The sequence below is a fragment of the Apteryx mantelli genome, chromosome 39 (genome assembly GCF_036417845.1).
Source record: "Apteryx mantelli isolate bAptMan1 chromosome 39, bAptMan1.hap1, whole genome shotgun sequence".
Classification (NCBI taxonomy): domain Eukaryota; kingdom Metazoa; phylum Chordata; class Aves; order Apterygiformes; family Apterygidae; genus Apteryx; species Apteryx mantelli.
This window is the reverse complement of record NC_090016.1, coordinates 495,426-513,202: the sequence shown is the minus strand read 5'-3', so window position 1 is coordinate 513,202 and position 17,777 is coordinate 495,426. Positions and strand designations below refer to the sequence as shown.

Sequence of the window (17,777 nt, the reverse complement as noted above, 5' to 3'; positions counted from 1 at the left end):
CCGCGGGCCAAGTCCCTCGCACCCTTCCCGGCCATCACGCCCACCAGGGGCCCAAAAAGGGGCGCCTTTCCAGGGACAGATTCAGCCTCACACACCAGCGAGTAAAAACCATACGTCCTTTTATTGTTAAGTCATAAAGAGGTATCAAAATTAAAAGAGGAAAAATTACAGGGGGACTTAACAGAACTACAGTGAGAGCAGGGGTGCAGCAGGAGACACGACACCATGAACACAGGGGAGCGGGCAGCGAGGAGGTGGGGAAGGGGATGGGGAGCGGCTCGGTTTTTTTAGACAGGTGCTTTTGCTGGGGGACAGCGGGGGAGCTTAGGAGTCATCTTCGCCATTGGCGCTGTCTCTGTCATCCTCGCCTTCCTCTGCCTCTTTCTCGTCCCCCTTTATGGACTCCAGCTGCAAGAAAGCGGTGGGGGGGGGGGGGTGAGGGAGGGAGAGATGGGCTCCCGCCGGGCCTGTTGCAGGGGGGGCCCCCACCCGGGGCCTCCTAGCTCCGTACCTGATCGTCCCCCCGGTCCTCGTTGTCGTCGTCATCCAGCAGGTCGCCCTCCTCGGCGGAGTCGTCCGCCCCGGCCTCCGACTCCATCTTCACGTTGCTCTCCTCCTTCTTGGCGGAGCTGCTGCTCTGCTCCTCCTCTGACTTGTCGTTCTTCTGTTCTGCGGGGGCGAGGGGGGGAGGCAGCGTGTCACGAGGGGGCCGAGGGGGCCGACGAGGGCCGCCCCCTGCCGCGAGTCCCCCCCCGCCCTCACCCGTCTGTTTACTTTGATCCTTCTCGATCTTCTCCAGGCTCTCCAACAGCGAATCCACCTTCTGCTTGATCTGGCTCAGCTCCTTCTTGATGGTCTGCAGGTCGTCGCCTTTCACTGCCACCCAGAGCAGAGAGGGGTGAGGCCGGGGGTCCGAACGCGGCCCAAATCCCACCAGGATCCCCATCCCGGCCGGACACTTACACTTGCCGGATTTGGAGGAGGAGCCTCGCTGGCCGCTCTTGGAGTTAAAGCCGCTCTTGCCCCTGCGGGACGTGTTGCCGGAGACGCGCTGGCGTTTGGAGGGCACCACGGCCCGCGCGATGGGAGGCGGCGGGGGCACGCGAGCTGGGTAGCTGTACATCCTGCGGGCAAAGACGCAGTGAGGAAACCGGGAGCCGCCCCCCCCGTTCCGCATCTCCAGAGGGGCCCGGTATCCTCGTACCTGTCGTAGTAATCCCGCTGGAAGTCATAGTCCAGGTCAAAGGAGGACCTGCAGGAGAAAGCCGGGGTGGCACGGTCAGGGCAGCCAGGGCGGAGGCGGAGGAGGGAGAAGCGCGCTGGGCGCCTCTGCAGTTCCTCCACACCTCCGGGAGGGAAGGGAAGGGGGGAAAAAAAAAAAAACAAACGCCCAGAAGGCGAAATAGAAAAAAAGAAGGGTCCCGACCTGACTAGAGGGGACGGAGAAGGTGGCGCAGCTACTGACCCGTACATCTCCGCCGCCGACCGCTTGACACCGGCCTTGCCCCGGTTCACCTTCGGCTCGGCCGCCAGGTTAATATCTGAGCGAGAAACACAGCTCCGCTGAGCGCCGAAGCCCGCACTTACCTGCCGAGGAGCGGGAGAGCGGTGCCGGCGTCAGAGCTGAAGCGGTTCCAGAGGCGTTTTCTGCTGCCCACAGGGTCCGCAGCTTCGAGTGGAGGCGATCACGCTGAAAATCGCCCAAAATGAAGCGGCTAGCAGCCGACGGGAGTCAGTGGTCAAAGGCGCGAGCCCGCGAGCTTTTCCAAACTCACCTGGCTCCCGTCGAATTCCCCCCGGATCAGGCTGGCGCTAAACCCCTCGGCGCAGGGCGCCCAGGCGGGTTCCAGGCGCCGAGGCCGCTCGCGCGCTGCTGCCCGTCCCCACCGAGGCAGTGCCGGGGACGCGGCTCACCTAGGACCTGGCCCGCGATCATCCTGCCGTCCTCGCCCGCCACGGCGGCGCGGGCGTTTCGCTCGTTGACGTACTGCACGAAGGCGAAGCCCTTGTGCACGGAGCAGCCCACGATCTTGCCGTACTTGGAGAAGATGGCCTCCACGTCGCTCTTCTTCACCACCAGCGTGTTGAGGTTGCCGATGAAGACGCGCGAGTTCATGGAGCGCGGGTCGGTCTTGTTGGTGACGTTGCTGGCCATGGCTCACGGGCGGCGAGGACCTGCCAAGGGAGGTGGACACAGTCAGAAAAGCAGCAGCCCCACCCCAAAATTAATAAAAAACACCCAAATCGCCTGCAGTAGCCCTGTAGCCAGGTCTTTTCTCCAGCACCCAGCTCTGCCGCAGAATGTGGCGCCGCTCTGCCTCCAATGCGGCCGAGGAGAAACAACCTGCTCCTGGTTAGTCTCGGCCTCCCACGCGCCACCGTTCCCCCCCAACGGCACCAGTGTTAACTCGAGCCTCCGCGGACCGATGCCGGGCTCTCTGCCTCTGGCCGCGGGGCGGCGTTCAGTCCGGACAGCCACGTGGGCACTGATTTCTTCTGTGAAGCCCGTAAATCGAGCGCCTTAAGCTGGGAACGGCTTCGGACGCGGTCGGCGCCGAACGGTGCCCAGTTGTCACTCGTTAACGTCGCTGGACAAAGCCAAGGGCGGTTTGGCCCCATCCCCGAGGGTTTCTCCACATCGGGTTTCCGCGGAGGTTTTTCCAAGCGCTTTCCAAGAAAGACCAGCCGGGAACAACCCGCTCCGAGCGCTGTCGGCGGCTTTGCTCCAGGGCAGATCCCGAAAGGCATCCAAGGGACTGCAGAATGCACGCACCATCCCGCGGGCCGTTTGTGAGGCCTTCGAGGCTCCGCACCGGCGGAGGAAGGCATTTTCGCGACCTCTTCCTGCCTTTGCACAGGCAAACTGTGGCTCTTCCGGCGATGCCGCGGGCTTTCGATCCCTCATTTGGGAGCAGAGGCGGGCAGACGGCCGGGATCCCCCGCGGGACCCGCGTCAGGCCTCTGGCGCGGAGCGAGTCCCCGCGGCGGCGCTTCTTCCGTGCCAGGACCTTTGGCTCTGGCTGCCGAAGCTCGCGAGGAAACCGCCTGGCCCTCACACCTCTTACCGTGGCCCGGGAGGGGTTTATCTGCTCTGCAGGTGGCTCCGGGTGGCTGCCGTCGCTCCAGGGCGTCCGCGGCGCGGCAGTGGGTCGTTTTGAGGGAGGGACGGCGTAGAGGAAGAGAGCGGGATGAGGGGTTTGGGGGAAGGGGAGGAGGGGAAAAAGGGGGGGGACAGGAGGAGGAGGAGGAGGGGGCCGTTTGGGGAAGGGCCGTCGCCCCCGCAGGCGACCAGCACCACAGACATCATATGGCAGCAACAGTTTAAAAATGGCACAAACGAAAGATTAAAAATTAAAAAAATAAAAAAATAAAAAAAATAAAAAAATAAAAAAAAATACAGACTTCCAGAGACGCTCTAAAACAGTTCAGGAGAAACCGGTCCCACTCTCAGCAGTCGGGGGGGGGGGGAAAAAGAGTTAGCGCGATCAATCCACTTAAAAATTTTAAAAACCTCGCTGTGTCTCACAAAGGGTAAAAACCCAGCTCAGTCAGGAACACTCAGAAAAACTCGATTTCATCCGGTTAAAAATCAGCAGTGTCATTATCATCACCATCAGCAACATATCATCATAGTAAAGTCATCAGCAATATAGTAGTATAATAGTAATAGTAACTAGCAACAACAATAAAAAGGAAATCAGTGGAAAGGCAGGAAAAATGAAAAAAATTTTGAGTAACTTACTGTAGCTGAAGATCAAAAAAATCTCGCTGTAAAAAAACAAAAATAAAAATAGCCCAGATTAGAAAAACGGGAGGTGCCGAAAGGTCAAGTCAGCAATGATCATTTCTGTCCTCTCCCTCTCTCTCGCGCTCTGTTCCAGCCGCGGTTGCCAGAGCACCGCGTGGGGAGAGCTCTCGGTAGGAGACCATCAAAGCCCTTTGCACACCATCACTTCACTCTAAAAATACCCGAGAGAGGTCAGCTCATGAGGGGCTAAAAGGCTCCTCCTCTAACCCAGCTGCTGCAAAAAAAATACAGGTTGACTTTCAAAATTACATCTTAAATCCAGCTCCGGTTTGGCGCAGGGAGCGAGAGGCCACGGGGGGGCACCGTTAAAATGGCTCTATAAAATCGGGAGGTGTGCGTGTGTGGGGAGGGGGGTTAATACGAAGCTGAGCTCCAGTGAGGAGGGATGGGGTTTCGCCTCGCTGCCCTGTGAAAGGAGAAGGGACAGATTGAGTCAGGGTTCCTCAGAAACGCTGCATGCCTCTCCCGCTCCCCCCAAGAGAGATCGGCCGGCCTCCCCAAGGCCCCAAGCTCACAGCTGTCTCGGCTTCCCGCTAACACGCTTAAAATCGCCTCTGCTCTAATCCCTTCTCTGCTTCTCCCATCTCCAAGGAAGCAGCTGGGGTGTCAGACACCTGTGAGCTTGTGGCGGAGGGCGGGTTCGGACGGGGCGATGCATCGCGCTCGCACGCGTAACCCTGAGGCGAGGAGGAGACGGGAGAACCAAGTGAGCACACGACAGGTCGGGTCCTGAAAGAGGAGGCGAAGAGGGATCTACAAGCCAGGTCACTGGAGCTCAAGCAACCTTGGGGATCTGAGTCACGACAGAGGCCGGAAGGGAGTTATCGTCTGTTTGGGTTTTTTTTTCCCTGCTAGATTCTGCAGAAGCAGGTTATTACCAGCAAAACAATGAGAGGGGGAAGGGGGGGGGGATGAAGTTACACTCTCAGAAGGAACCAGAAAAGCTGGTGAGTATCGTGATGATGATGATGATGGCAGAGAGGAGCCTTTAGCCTGGAAGAGAAATACAGTGCTACACACACCTGCTCTCGTATGATCTGGCCCGGAAAAGGGGATACGACAGGCGGTGGCTGCCTCAGGCTGCAGCTCGAGAGACAGGAAGGCAAGAGGAAGTGCAGAAGAGGGTGGGGGCGGTTTAGGGGGGGGGAATGATAATTCAGCCCCCAAAGCAGCCTGTTTTCCACCCAACAGCTCGAGCAGTGACACATCCTGGTTACTTCCCCTCCGGCTTCGAGGGAGCCAGCGCCACGTGGGGGCTGGCCACGCCCTCCCGTGTCCCCCCCCAGCAGGCCAGGCCCCACTCATCAGGCTGGCCACACCCTCTGGGCTGGCCACGCCCCCATTCCCCCCTCTGGGGGGACATTGCTCCCCGGTCTGGCCACGCCCCTAGGATGGCCACGCCCCCCAGGCTGGCACCTGCTCCCCAGTCCAGGCCCCCACTCGCCGGTGTGGCCACGCCCCTTCCCCCCTCCGGACTTGTGCCTGCTCCACGGGTTGACCACGCCCTCCAGGCTGGCCACGCCCCCGGGCTGGCCCCTGCTCCGCGGGCTGGCCACGCCCCCCGCAGCCCGGCGTTGGTCTCTTCCTACCAGGGCTGTTTACGCAGCGCAGTGCCCCCCCCACCCCGCTCCCGCGCAGAGTGGTATCGCCCACAAGGAGGCGCCGCTCCGTCCCCCCGCCGCGGCTCTGCCGTGGTCTCGCCCGGCCAACGGCTCCCCATTTCCCCCCCCACACACACCCTACGGCGCTGCAGGACGCGCCGCCATCACCCCCCGCCCCCCCCCAAGGCAGCCGTTAACCTTCTCGGCACGGCATCGCCGCGGCGGGGTAGAGACACGCCGCAGACCGCCCCGGGAGAAGCGGGGGGGAGGGGGGGGACGCGGCTAGCTCCCGCTGCGATGAAGAAGGGGCGATGTGACGCCATCACTGAGCCGCCGCCGCCGTCTCCCCTCCTGCGGCCCAGCCCCGGGAGCAGAGAAACGGCGCACTCACCGCTCGGCTCCGAGTCGCTCGCCCGCGCGCTGTCCCCCTTGTCGCCGCTGCCGCCTCCCCGCTCGAGGCTGCTCACAAAATGGCGCCCACGCCGCCCTCTGCGCTGCTCGGCCCGGACGAAAGCGAGCCCAGCCCCCCACGCCGCCGTTGGACGGAGGGGGAGAGGGGGGAGACGGCCTTTCGCGCCGCGATTCGCTGAAGAGGGCGTCCGTCCAAGGATCAACCAGTGAGAGCGAGCAGAGGGCGGACCAACGCTCAGCCGCGCGGGAGGGGGAAGAGCGCATGCGATGGGCTGCCCTGCGTGCCACTCCAAGACACGGGGCGGATCCCGGTTTTGACTGGTCGAGACTGCTGTTCTTTTCCCCTTTTTCGCCTATAAGCGTGGGAGCGATGCTTTCGGTCCCCGCTCCTGGGCGGGGCTGCCACAAACGGGAGGGCACAGCCCGAGCGCTGTAACCGAGCTGCTCTGCGCGTGCGCGGTGTACTCCCACGCCCCCCCTTTCGGCGCCGGCATTTTCCTATTGGCCAGGGGAAGATGACGTAGAGCGAGGAGAGGGAGGGGCGGGAGCTTAGGCGTGATCCTAGGCGGCGATTGGCTGCAGCGGCCGCGGCGAAAGCACGGGATTATTCCATTCTCCTGTCAATCTCCCCCTCCCCATGCTGCACGCTGATAGGCCGGTTTGAAAGCTCGGGAACCGTTACCGGGAGGGTGGGGGCGGGGCTATCCTGACAGGCGGTGGCTGCGGTGGAGGTGTGAGGGCTGGGCGGGGGGGGCCGAGGCCGCGGGCACCCCCAGAGGCAGGAAACAATGAGGTTTTGGGGGGAGATTTTCATTAAAAAAAAAAAATCGTTTAATGACAGCGAAGAAAAGTGGGGAACAGCCCCAAAAGATGGGATGCATTCGAGCCCCCCCCCCCCCATCACGAGGCCTGGTCCCTCAGCGCCTGCCCCCATCCAGGGGGTGAGGGGGGGGGGGCCCCCTCTCTCCCTCCTGGATGCTCTTCCAGAGGCGGAAATGGCAGATTTTTGGGGGGGGGGGGGATTTTGATTAAAAAAAAAATATTTAATGACAGCAAAGCAGGGAAGGACCCTGAAAGAGGAGCCACATTTGAAGCCCCCCCCCCACCATCGTGGGGCATGGGGCCTGGTCCCTGGGCGCCAGCCCCGATCCCAGGGCTTTCTCCCTCCCCGATGCTCTTCCAGAGGCGGAGGCGGCGGGAAGAAGCGGGGTTGTCACACCGCGGTGCATGCTGTCGCGCGGTCCGGCTGGGCCCCCCCTGTCTCCAGCGCACCGCCCCGGCACACCAGGCGCTTTGCCAGCGCCTCCCGCACGTCCTTGAGGAGCAGGATGTAGAGGAGGGGGTCGGCCACGTCGCTGAGGGTGGTGAGGCACAGCGCCAGGCGGTCGTAGAGGAAGAGGCGCCCCTCAAAGGGGCAGCTGTTCTCCAGCAGCAGCTGCGCCACAAACTTGGAGTAGGAGGTGGCCTGGTAAGGGACCTGGAGCAGGTAGAAGGCAGTGATCATGCAAGCAATGAACCGGGCGATCTTCCTCTTGGCTTTCCCATCCAGGCTGGTCGCCTCCTTGAGCTTCCCAAGGCCGCGGAGGTAGAAGAAGGTCATGAAGAAGCAGGGCAGAAAGAAGGTGAGGATGACGACGGCCACCCTGAATGAGGCGTAGCCCTTTTCGCTCGGGCACAGCTGCTCGTAGCAAAGGTGAGGCCTCAGCTCCTTCTCCGGCTGGAGCAGGCCGCCCACGAGGCAGAGGGTGACCACCAGCGCCCAGGAGGCCACACTCACCGCGGCTGCGCTGCGTGTCGTCTGCAGCCCGCGGAAGCGCAGCGGGTGGACCAGCCCCAGGTAGCGCTCCACGGCAATGAGGCAGAGAAAGCCGTTCTTGGCGTAGAGGGCCGTGACAAAGGCCAGGCCCACGACTCTGCAGGCGCTGCTGCCCCAGGGCCAAGCGTGGTCCTGGCGGCTGTAGTGGATCCAGAAGGGCAGCGTCAGGAGCTGCAGCAGGTTGGCCGCCACCACATTCAGCAGGTAGGCGACGAGCACCGATGCGTTGGCCTGGGACAAAAGGGCCCAGAGGGCCAGGCCATTCAGGGGCAGCCCAGCCGCCAGCGCGAGGCCGTAGACAGGGACGAGAAAATACTTGGTGGTGTTAAAGGGCACATGCCACTGGGAGAAGTTCTCCATGCCAGCTCCTTGCATGGCCGCGAAGGAGGAAGCTGCACTCCTGGGGCTCGCCGGCAAACCTACGCCTGCTCCTCCTGCACAAGAGAGGACAAAACGCAGTTCCAGCGGCATTCCCGGTATCGGCGCACCGGATAATTTACCCTTTGTCCCCGCTCCCCTCCAGGAGCGGCCGCTCGCTCCTGTTCTCTTCAGGACAGAGACGTCTGTCCCCAAAGCTGCAGTTGAAAAGCTGCGGTGACCTGCACAGGACGTGCACTCGCAGCAGACGCCTCGAAACCCCACGGCACGAAGCGCCGCTCGCTGCATGGGCTGGTGGGAACTGGGCTTTGCCGTGGCTTGCGGCCTCGAACAGAGATGAGCGCTCGGAAACACCACGCGACAAAATGAGCCCGGGCCGCAGAGGAAAGGCGCCTCATGGCGCTGGGGCGAGCACTAAGCTAAGGCAGAGCACAGCTGAGTGCTCTGGCAGGGGGGGAAATGCCAAATTTCACTCCGTGTTTCAGCACAGAAATGAATGTGTAGCTGTTCTTCACCCCGGCCGCATCAGCTGTGAGTCTCTCGATCTGTCAGCGCCACATCAAAGTTTGCCGTGACTCATTCAGGCAGAGAATTATTGAGGTCTCGGCAGGCTGCTTGTTTCGTTGCTAGCATCAGCCACAAAAATACTGAGCTTTTGGGAAGGACTGGCCCTTCCTGCTTGCCATTTGGTCTGCTGCTAGGGCAGCACCAGCCCGTGCTCGTAACGGGAGTTACTCCTGTAAAATAGTAGTTTTATCCTAATTTTCGTTCTGGTCCTCCTTCCCCAATTCACACTTCCCCAGGTCGAAACGCAAGTGGGAGTAAAGCGCGCGCCCCTAACGCCTGTCCCCAAATCCATCTGCACCTCGCTGTGCCGGGGAGGATGAACTGCCCCTGCTCTGAGACGTGAACCGCCACACCAACCGCTTTCCCCCACGGGGGCACAAAGCGGGGAAACCTGCCTGATTTCGGGATGGAGAAATTCCCTGCACTTCGGGACGGGGCAACCGCAGCACCGTTTATCCCAAGCGGCGCCGCAGCTGCGCCATTAAAGCAGCGAGAGCCTCACCTGGAAAATCACACTCCATCTCCAGAGCTGGCTGGCATTTCAGTCCCAAAGCTGGACTCCAGGCAGGGTTTAATGGGCATCCGGAGCTGCCTGGAGGATCCCCAGCTCGGTGAGGCACCCGCTGTCCTCGATAACGCCACCAGCTCGCGCACCTTCTGCCGTGCCGAAACCACGCTCGCCACAGCCTCTGGCGCCGGCTCACGTACGCGTGGCGGCCCAGCCTTCCACCGAGGCGCCTTCCTGCCCCGACGGGGTGTTTCGCGCCCCAAAATCATGCTGAGGTTTGGCAGGGGGCCAGGACAGGGAAGCAGTGCCGGAAAGGGGCCTAAATGCCCAGTGGCAGCCAGATTACACAGGATGTTCTCTCCTCTCCAGGCAGGACATGGTGCAGGGCCAGGGCAGCGGGGATTTTTGAGGCATTTACGCATCTAAATCCTTTTTTTCGTCTGGCAGATGGCAGTGGATTAACTGGAAGGCAAAATCCCCCCTGGCTGCGCCGTCGCCTCCCCACTCGCAGGCCAGACCATGCCACGGCCGCTGCTGGACGACACTGCTGGAGAGCTGCTGGTCAGGGACATGGAGCCCGCGGCAGGTCAGCCCCGCACGGCCCCTTCCCTGCAGGAGTGGATTGGGGAGCCGGAGCAGGAGCGAGACCTGCTGAAGGAGGATTACTGGAGCTGGAGCAACGCCTGACCGCCAGCGTCCTCTCCCCACATGCAGGTCCGAGCGGAGAGTGCCATGGAGTGCTGGAGCACTGGACGAGGCTGCAGCCACCACCAGAGCGCCACAACGCCTCCAGATGCAGCTTGGAGGAGGAGGTGAGCGTGCGGCAGGGACCACAGGGCTCCCTGTGATGTGTCCGGGATTGCCAGGAAGTGCCCAAGATCCTTGCAAAGCATCCGGGATCCCCATGAGGCACTCAGGATCCTTGCAATGTGTCTGGGATCACCAGGAAGCACCCAGGATTCCCGTGATGTGCCTGGGATCACTGAGAAGCGCCCAAGATCCTCATGGCATGCCCAGGATTCCCACGAGGCACCCGGGATCCTCGTGACGTGCCCATGATCCCTGCAAGGTGTTCAGGATCCTTGTGACCCATCTGGGATCCCTGTGAGGCACCCAGGATCCCCACAATGTGTCCAGGATTGCTGGGAAGTGCCCAGGATCCTTGTGATGCATCCAGGATCCCTGCAATGTGTCTGGGATGGCTGGGAAGCACCTGGGATCCTCATAGCACACCTGGGATCCCCATGAGGCACCCAGGATCCTCATGATGCACCCAGGATCCCCAAGAGGCGCCCGAGATCCCTGTGATGCGTCTGGGGTTGCCACGAGGCATCCAGGATCCTCGTGCCGCCTCCGTGATCCCCACGCCCTGGGCCAGGCCAGCAGGGAGCATCCGGCATCCCTGCGGTGGTGAGCCGAGGGAGGATGCCATCCGAGGGAGGATGCCATCCTCCGGGCCCGACAGGAGACCCTGCGGAGGGGCCGCGATGCACTGGAGCGCGACCCGGACGGTGAGCAAGCGCTGCCCCACGCAGGGCACACAGCCACAGCCCAAAACTCTTTTTTCCCCTCCCCATTTTCTCCCCTCCCCGTGGGCAGGCTGCAGCCCGGCGCAGCCATGGGGCGGCTCTGGGTCAGTGTGGAAGCGGCAGAGGCCCTCTGTGAAACGCGCGAGGAGCCGGAAGAGACGCCTGTTTACAAAAAAAAAAAAAACAACCCCTTTTATTTAACGTCGCGATTCTTCCAAAGTTTGAAAATACCAAGAGCTACTGGCTACGAAAAAAAAAAAAGAGAGCGAGCCTGCCCCGCTCCTCCCTCACGGGAGCCGCCGCTCCCCTCCTCTCCCCCCACGGAAGAGCCTCTCCCACCGGCAGAGGAACGGAGATAAATACGGGACAGAGCTGAATAAAAAATAAAAAAAAAAAGAGAGAGGGTCCTTCCTGGCCCCTTCCTGCCCGCGGCATTCCCAGGAGCGGGAGGGGACGGAGCGCGTGGCCGGCGGCAGCCGTGGGGGTTCTCTCGCTCAGTGCGAGGGAGGAGGGCAGGGCTGGGCATCCTCACAGCTCCTTGGTCCGTACAAATGGCCAGAAAAAGAAACAAAAACCCTCGAAAAACAGGGAGGGGGAAACAAAACAAAACAAAAAACAGGGAAAAAAGGGGGGAGGGAAAAGACAGTTCGTGGATGGGACCCGGCACTCCCCCCAGGAGAGGCAAGTCCAGCGCTACTTCCTCTTCTTCTTGGGGGGGCCGGCGCTGCGGCCCGGGCTGCGGCCGTGTCCGCTGCGGCCAGAGCTGTGCGCCGGCACCTTCCTCTTCCGGCTGCGGCTGTGCTCCTCCTCCTCCTCATACTGGCTCTCCCGGTCGGCTGCAGTGGGCAAGGAGAGAGCGGAGGGGGCAGTTCAGCGGAGCGGCTCCAGAGCCACTCCGGATTCGGATCTGGTCCCAAGGCGGGCGCTCACCTTTCCTGGCTTCTTCCTCCAGCTCATCCCAGTCCTTCCCGCTCTCCTCCTCGCTGCCCAGGGATTCCTTGGAATACTCTGCGAAGGGGAAGCAGCGCCTCAGTGCAGCCCGGAGAGAGCCAGGCACCAGTGCACCGGGTTGGGAAAGGGGCGGCCGCCCTACCTGACTCCTCAGCCTCGGAGGAGTAATCCTCGTCGCTGTCTTCCTCCTCTTCCTCGTAGTCCTCCTCGGAGGGGTTAAAGGTCTCGTCCTCTATCTCTGACTCGGATTCACCCACCTCGGCGTCGCTGCCCTGGGAACGGAGGGAGCGGCGGCTGCGGTCCCTTCCGGGGACTCCGGGCGCCAGCCGGAGCAAGGATCCCCGCTCCGTCTGCGTTCCCCCCCACCCTACCCCGCGGCTGCTACCTCGCCCTCGGGCTCCAGGAAGGACCAGCCGCCCTGCTCGAAGAAGCCTTCAGGGTCGTCCACGATAGTCTTCATGATTTTGGTCCAGTTGAGGGACTGCACGCCCTCCGTGTACTTGAGGTCGCAGGAGCTGCCAGGGAGAGGAAGAGGAGGGTGAGAAAGCCGGGAGGGTGGGAGCGGGCAGATGAAGGCAGGGGGGGGTCACTCACTTGAGCCACTCTTTGATGGGGTCGAGCGAGGCCACAGGGATGGCGTTGATCATGGTGACCTTCTTGCTGTAGTCCTTGTAGACGATGACCATGTCGAAGTTCTTCAGGTGGAACTGCACCCGCTCGAAGTGGATCAGCTCCACCTCATCCAGCGTCACCACGAAGGGGGGCTGCGCCGGGGGGGGCACGTCAGTGGGGCGGGAGCATCCCCCCCGGCCCGTTTTCTCCTCCCCAATCCCACCCCGACGCTCACCCACTCGGTGCAGTTGACCAGGGCGCTACTGGTGGGCTGCAGCAGGCACGTGCTGCGGTACGGGGCGCCGTTGAACCTGTCGAGGCAACGGGCGTCAGCGCGACGGCGGCCACCGGGGCCCAGCCGCAGAGTTTGGGGGGGGGGGGGGGGGGGGAAGAGACCCCATCGCTTACCCCAGCTCCCGGAAGGGCACCTCGAACTCCAGCTCCTCCTTGGTGAGAGCTTCCACCTTCTCGATGAAGTTCTTGAAGGCCGTCTTCAGCTTGTGGCGCATCTCCCGCTCCATCTGGGGCGGGAGGAAGGAAGCTCAGGCCCCGCTCCGGCGGCAGGGGATGGGGAGTGTCCCCATCCGCCCCCCCGGCGCCACCCTCCCAACCTGTTCGGCATAAAGGTCGTCGCGGTCGTGCATGTGCTGGTGCTTGCCCAGGTCGGTGGTGATCTCGCCCACTTCTGTGTAGAACTGCACGTCCGTGTGCCGCTTCTTCCCGAACATGATGGCGTTCTGGGTGGGGAAGGGGGCGGGTGTGAGGGCTCTGCCCCGAGGAACGCCGAGCCCGGAACGGCAGTGGATGTACCTTGAGGTGGAAGTGCAAGACGATGATCATCTCGCCGTCGCAAGGCTGGAAGACGGCATGCTTGATGTTGTTGTAGAGGATGTCCACCTTGTCGCCACGCACTGAGGTAAAGCGGAAACCTGGCGCGCAGAGAGAAGCGGCGAGATGCAGGGAGACTCGCCGCGCCGTCCCGGCCCCCCCACCCCGGGCCTCCCCGTACCGTTGACGTGGGCTTCCAGCGAGCCCTGCATCCTCTTCTGGGCGATGTTGGGGCGGATGTACAAGTCCTTCAGCTTGGGGTTGCTACGGTTGAGGTTGATCACCAGCGAGTCTTGCTTGACGATGCCCTGGAGAAGAGGAGGAGACAGAGCACGCCAGGAAGCTCCTCGTCGAACCCGCGGCTCTGCCCTCCAACCCAGTGCGGAGCCCGTCGGCTGCTCCTCACCTCCTTCTCCTTCTCCTCGGCCTCGCGGGTCTTGTAGCGCTTCTGCACCTCCTTGATGATGCGGAAGGCGTTCTGCAGGTTGAGGGCCGGCACCGTCTGCTCCCCGGGGGTCTTCATGTTGGAGGCGCGATAGGTGCTGCGGTGGGGGGGCGAGAGGCAGCGGGCGCCGCGGTTGAGGGCGGCGGTGTGCTCCGCCAGCACCGCGTCCCCGGAGAGGACAGCGGCAGGGCACTCACATCTCCTTGACGAAAGTGGCCTCGGGATTAGGGAAGATGTTGCCCTCATTGCGGCCCAGGGCGCTGCCCGGGCAGTAGAAGTTGATGCGCAGGTAGGTGTAGTCTCCCTCCACCGACATGCTGATGTTCTGCACCGCGAGGAGGAAGCCAGGGTGAGGTGGGCAGACCTCTCACCAAAACCACCAGCCGGAGGGAACACGGGATGCCGCCATCCCGCCGGGAATGGGCGGAAGAGCCCGGGGCTGTACCTTGATGGTGGCGATGTGGAAGGGGGTGGCGATGCCGAACACGGGCATGATGACGGTCTCGTACTTCTTGTCGATGTAGATCTTCATCTCCCGGATGTGGGGCTCCTTGGGCATCAGCGATGGGTTCTTGTAGGAGATGTTGGACTTACGGGCTCTGGCGGAGGGGGGAGGTGGAAGAAGAGGAAGCAGTGAAGGCCTAAGATGCTGCGGGGACCCTCCCAAGCATCCCGCCCCCACTGCGACTGCCTCACTTCTGTATCTGCTGCTCGCCCTTCTGCTCCGTCAGGCGCCGCCTGGCCTCCTCGTTGAGCTGCATGGCCAACTCCTTCTGGTGTGCCCGGCGCTTCTCCTCGGCCGTCAGCTCGTTCTGCGGGCAGGAGAGGCGTGAAGGTGGCGCCGGCACCACGCCGGGGCCCGCGGTGCCCGGCGGGCAGGGGCTGGGTGCAGCTGGGAGGCAGGGAGCCGCACCCGAGTCCTCTCGGTCAGCAGCGCCGCTCGGGAGCTGCGGCCCAGGAGATCTTCGGCTTCGTCTTTCTCCTCCTCTTCCTCCTCCTCGTCCTCGTTCTTCAAGAGATGGAAAAGTGGGTTAGAGAAGGCGCCTCCTCCCCGAACCACCCGGGATCCCTCTTCTCTTTCCAGGCCTCACCTTGAGGAAGATGCCGACATTTTTGACCTTTTTCTTGACAGCGGTGAGGATGGTGGCGGGGCCGTCCTGGGCGGGAGAGCATGGGTCAGCGAGCTCCGGGGCGGTGGGAGGAAGCGCCGCGCCGGTGCCGCCGCTGCCCCGCGCTCACCTCATCCACCAGCACCGTGTCGCCGACGAACATGGCATACGTCCGCTCCTCAGGCTTCTTTCCCTCCTTGTTGGTCAGGTCCGAGAAGCCAATGTTGACACTGAAGACCATCCCTGGAAGAGGCAGAGAAGACGGGGATGCGGTGTAGGGAAAGGGCTGCCGGAAAGGCCGGCACGGTGGGCGGAGAGGCACTGCTCACCCTTCTTGAGCCGGTGCTGGTTCTTGCTGTTGATGACGAGGGAGCCCTCCCTGAACTCGATGCCCATGGCAAAGCTGGAGGAGATGCAAGCACAGGGCGTCAAACCCCTCCGAACACTTCCGGCGAGACTATCTCCACACCCTCTACTCCCACGGCAGAACCACGCTTCCAAGCCAGAGGTGGCCTCGCGGAAAAGCAACAAAAAAAACAGACCGGACGGTGGCGACCTCACCCTAAATTCTTGGTGATTTTGCTCAACAGTTCGGGCTTCTGCTTCTTCACCACGTCCATGACGGCAGCATAGATGTCGCAGAGCTTGGCGCCTGGGCAGGGGAGAGCGGGGCGTGAGCGCGCCTGCGTGCGGCTGCTGCCCGCCGCGGGGATGCGGATGCGGCTCCTCACCGTGCCGCATCTCCTTGAGCATCTCGTCCTGCAGCTGCAGCAAGAAGGTGTAGTTGTCCTGCATGTCCTGCGGCGGGTCGACCATGAGGGTGCGCACCAGGTTGGAGCAGTAGGACTTGTAGCGGATGCCCATGGCGCAGGTGATGGCCCCGAAGTGCATGTGGTTTTTGTCGCTGGAAGGGAGCGGCGAGCGTCAGGGCACGCGCCAACGGATATTCCCAGCCGGAAAAGCAGGGAAAGGGGCGGGGAGCGCTCAGAGCACAGACCTGACCACGCTGAACTTGAGATTGTAGTTGCCGCCGCTCTGTATGATCGGCGGGTAGCACATCTCCACGGTGGACGGATCCGCCCCGGATAAGTACTTCTTCTCCTCAATGGCTTTCTCTACCGACTCGGCCAGTTTGCTGTGCCGCACTTTCTGCATGTGTTTGCGGGGAGAAAAAAAAATGAGGAAACGCTCAACACTGGGGAGCTGGGAACGGCGTAGCGTCCCAGTACCAGCCGCGTCCGTCCCAAACTGAGGCCCCGTCTCCCTCGTTTTCCCCCCGGCCCCGGGATTTCTCCCCGCTCCGACCTCGTCGGCGTCGACGATTTCCATGACCCGCTCCTTGAAGAACTTGTTGAAAACCTCGGAAGTGATGGCAGCCGCCTTGCGCATGAGGTTCAGCTCCCCATCCTCCTTCACGGCGATGGTGTAGGCCACCACGGCGCTGATGTCCACCTGTGGGGGCGGGCAGCAGCGTTGAGTGCTGCATTCCCCCCCCCCCCCCCCCCCTCGCCTTTTCGCAGCGCCGCTACTCGCCTTCTCGAAGCCTTCCTTGCTGAGGCAGTCGTTCCAGCTCTTCATGAACTCCCCGGGGAACTTATCTTTGCTGAAGACGCCGATGCGCTTGCCGTTCTTGCTGGCCTTCAGCGCCTCGATCATCTTCTCAAAGTTGGCTTTGTTGCTCTCGTTCTGCGTGACGGAAAGGGGGGGGAAACGTCAGGGGAAGGCGCAGGGGGGGTTTGCTGGGGGGGGGTGAGGAGAGGCGTGGCGGCGGCTCACCTTCTCCCGCACCAGCAGCGTGATGGCGGGGAGACCGTTGGCGTTCTCGCTGCCCTTGCTGTTGGCCACCTGCTTCAGGAACTCCACCTTCTTCTTGCTGGCCATAAAGAGGATCTTGTCCTCGCAGAACACCATGATGGTGTCCGTCAGCTCGTAGCCAAACAGCCAGGTCTGCCGGGGACGGCGGGGTGGGCGTCAGTTGTGTGTGTGTGTGTGGGGAAACGGGGCACACCCCCTCCCCAGCTCACCTGTAGGGCGGTGGACTTGGCATAGACGATCTCCTCGTCCACCCCCACCGACACCACAATGGCGTCGACGTTGGCGTACTCGTCCTCCCCCTTCTGCGGGGCGGGAAAAGTAGCGGCAGCGGTGGGTGCTGTGTGCGGGGGAACTGTCCCCTCCCTGCACGCCCCAAACCGCCTCCTCTGACACTCCCCAAAGGCCCCCCCCCACCAAACACACTGATCCCCCCCCCCAAAAAAGACTTAGTTGTCCTCCTCTTTTCCTTCTCCCACGGTGGCTCCACTCTTTTCCTGGGCCCAGTGATCCCCAAATTGCCCCTCTGACCCCCTCCCGGTCCCCTTGCCCCTCAAGCTGCTCCCCCCCTCCCCAAACCCAGTGACTCCCCCAATCCCTTTCTCCCCCCCAATGGCCTGACCCCCCCCCAGACACCCCCCAAACAGCCCAGACTCCCCCCTAACCCCCATGGCCAATTACCCCCCTCCTCCCTTCAGCTGCTCCCCCCCCCAGACCTGGTGACCCCTCCACACACTCCTCTAACCCCTCCCACAGCTCCCCGAAACGGCCTAGAGCCCCCCCGTGACCCCCATGGCCAGTTGCTCCCTCCACAGACCACTCCCCCCCTTCCCCACACCCAGTACCTCCCCCAGGCCCTTCTAACTCCCCCAACGGCCCCACACACCCTCTGGCCCCCTCGAAACGGCCCGTCCCACCCCCCAAACCCCCTCCCCGCCCCCCCCAGGCCCAGTTTCCCCCCCCAGACCCGGTAACACCCCCCCCAACGGTCCAACCCCCCCCCCGGCCGGTTACCTACCCCCATAGACCGCTCCCCCCCCTTCCCGGGCCTGGTAACCGCCCCCCCCGGGCCCGGTGACCCCTCCCCGCCGCAAGGGGGGGGCGGCGTTGGCGTTGGGCCCCCCCGCACCTGCCAGTTGCCATAGAGACGCTTGACGCGACGGTAGTAGGCCTCGCGGTCCAGGCTCAGCGCCATAGGGGCGGCTCGGGCTCGCCGGGGCGCTGCGGTCGCCGGTGCCGCCGTGCGGGGGCTTCCCCGCCGCCGCCGCCGCCCCCCCCGCAGCCGCCTCCCGCGCTCACCCCGGAAGCGCTTCCCTCGCCGCCGCCGCCGCCCGCCACCACCAGGACGACGGGAGCGAGAGAGAGCGCGCGAGAGCGCGCGCGCGTTTCCGCTTCCGGTGCC

At 63.0% G+C, this 17,777-nt stretch overlaps 3 protein-coding genes and 1 long non-coding RNA gene across 13 annotated transcripts; 1 reads left to right on the top strand and 3 right to left on the bottom strand.

Moving 5' to 3' along the window:
- Nucleotides 1-102: 102 nt before the first annotated feature.
- Nucleotides 103-5,887, bottom strand: HNRNPC (heterogeneous nuclear ribonucleoprotein C). 8 transcript variants are annotated; one of them, XM_067314984.1, is made up of 9 exons: nt 5,801-5,887; nt 3,743-3,768; nt 1,915-2,175; nt 1,427-1,541; nt 1,205-1,252; nt 964-1,124; nt 763-876; nt 512-669; nt 103-408 (listed from the first exon to the last, which is right to left on the bottom strand). In XM_067314984.1, exons 3-9 carry the CDS (start codon nt 2,153-2,155, stop codon nt 325-327), a joined length of 921 nt encoding a protein of 306 aa, XP_067171085.1. In that variant the 5' UTR covers nt 2,156-2,175; nt 3,743-3,768; nt 5,801-5,887; the 3' UTR covers nt 103-324. The 8 variants fall into 8 exon arrangements, with proteins under 8 accessions (XP_067171085.1, XP_067171086.1, XP_067171087.1 ...); XM_067314985.1 differs by having other exon boundaries at nt 775-876; XM_067314986.1 differs by having other exon boundaries at nt 1,466-1,541.
- A 208-nt stretch (nt 5,888-6,095) lies between these two features.
- On the top strand, nt 6,096-10,771 carry LOC106498861 (uncharacterized). Of its 3 annotated transcripts, none has more exons than XR_010886778.1 (5): nt 6,096-6,474; nt 7,370-7,442; nt 9,537-9,675; nt 9,804-9,901; nt 10,689-10,771. It is a non-coding gene; the product is annotated as an uncharacterized lncRNA (long non-coding RNA). The 3 variants fall into 3 exon arrangements; XR_010886779.1 differs by lacking the exon at nt 6,096-6,474 and adding an exon at nt 6,510-6,551 and having other exon boundaries at nt 10,036-10,707; XR_010886777.1 differs by lacking the exon at nt 6,096-6,474 and adding an exon at nt 6,513-6,551.
- LOC106498860 (G-protein coupled receptor 4-like) lies at nt 6,797-9,545 on the bottom strand. Its single transcript, XM_013960183.2, has 2 exons — nt 9,084-9,545; nt 6,797-8,070 (listed from the first exon to the last, which is right to left on the bottom strand). Exons 1-2 carry the CDS (start codon nt 9,100-9,102, stop codon nt 7,034-7,036), a joined length of 1,056 nt encoding a protein of 351 aa, XP_013815637.1. The 5' UTR covers nt 9,103-9,545; the 3' UTR covers nt 6,797-7,033.
- An 18-nt stretch (nt 10,772-10,789) lies between the features above and the next one.
- SUPT16H (SPT16 homolog, facilitates chromatin remodeling subunit) lies at nt 10,790-17,668 on the bottom strand. Its single transcript, XM_067314973.1, has 26 exons — nt 17,505-17,668; nt 16,588-16,680; nt 16,340-16,510; nt 16,097-16,249; nt 15,869-16,015; nt 15,561-15,712; nt 15,295-15,467; nt 15,125-15,215; nt 14,893-14,966; nt 14,694-14,806; nt 14,546-14,611; nt 14,368-14,463; nt 14,151-14,266; nt 13,900-14,053; nt 13,652-13,779; nt 13,416-13,551; nt 13,191-13,317; nt 12,992-13,110; nt 12,793-12,918; nt 12,590-12,702; nt 12,417-12,492; nt 12,164-12,333; nt 11,955-12,084; nt 11,712-11,841; nt 11,549-11,626; nt 10,790-11,454 (listed from the first exon to the last, which is right to left on the bottom strand). Exons 1-26 carry the CDS (start codon nt 17,568-17,570, stop codon nt 11,312-11,314), a joined length of 3,141 nt encoding a protein of 1,046 aa, XP_067171074.1. The 5' UTR covers nt 17,571-17,668; the 3' UTR covers nt 10,790-11,311.
- Between the last annotated feature and the right edge of the window lie 109 nt (nt 17,669-17,777).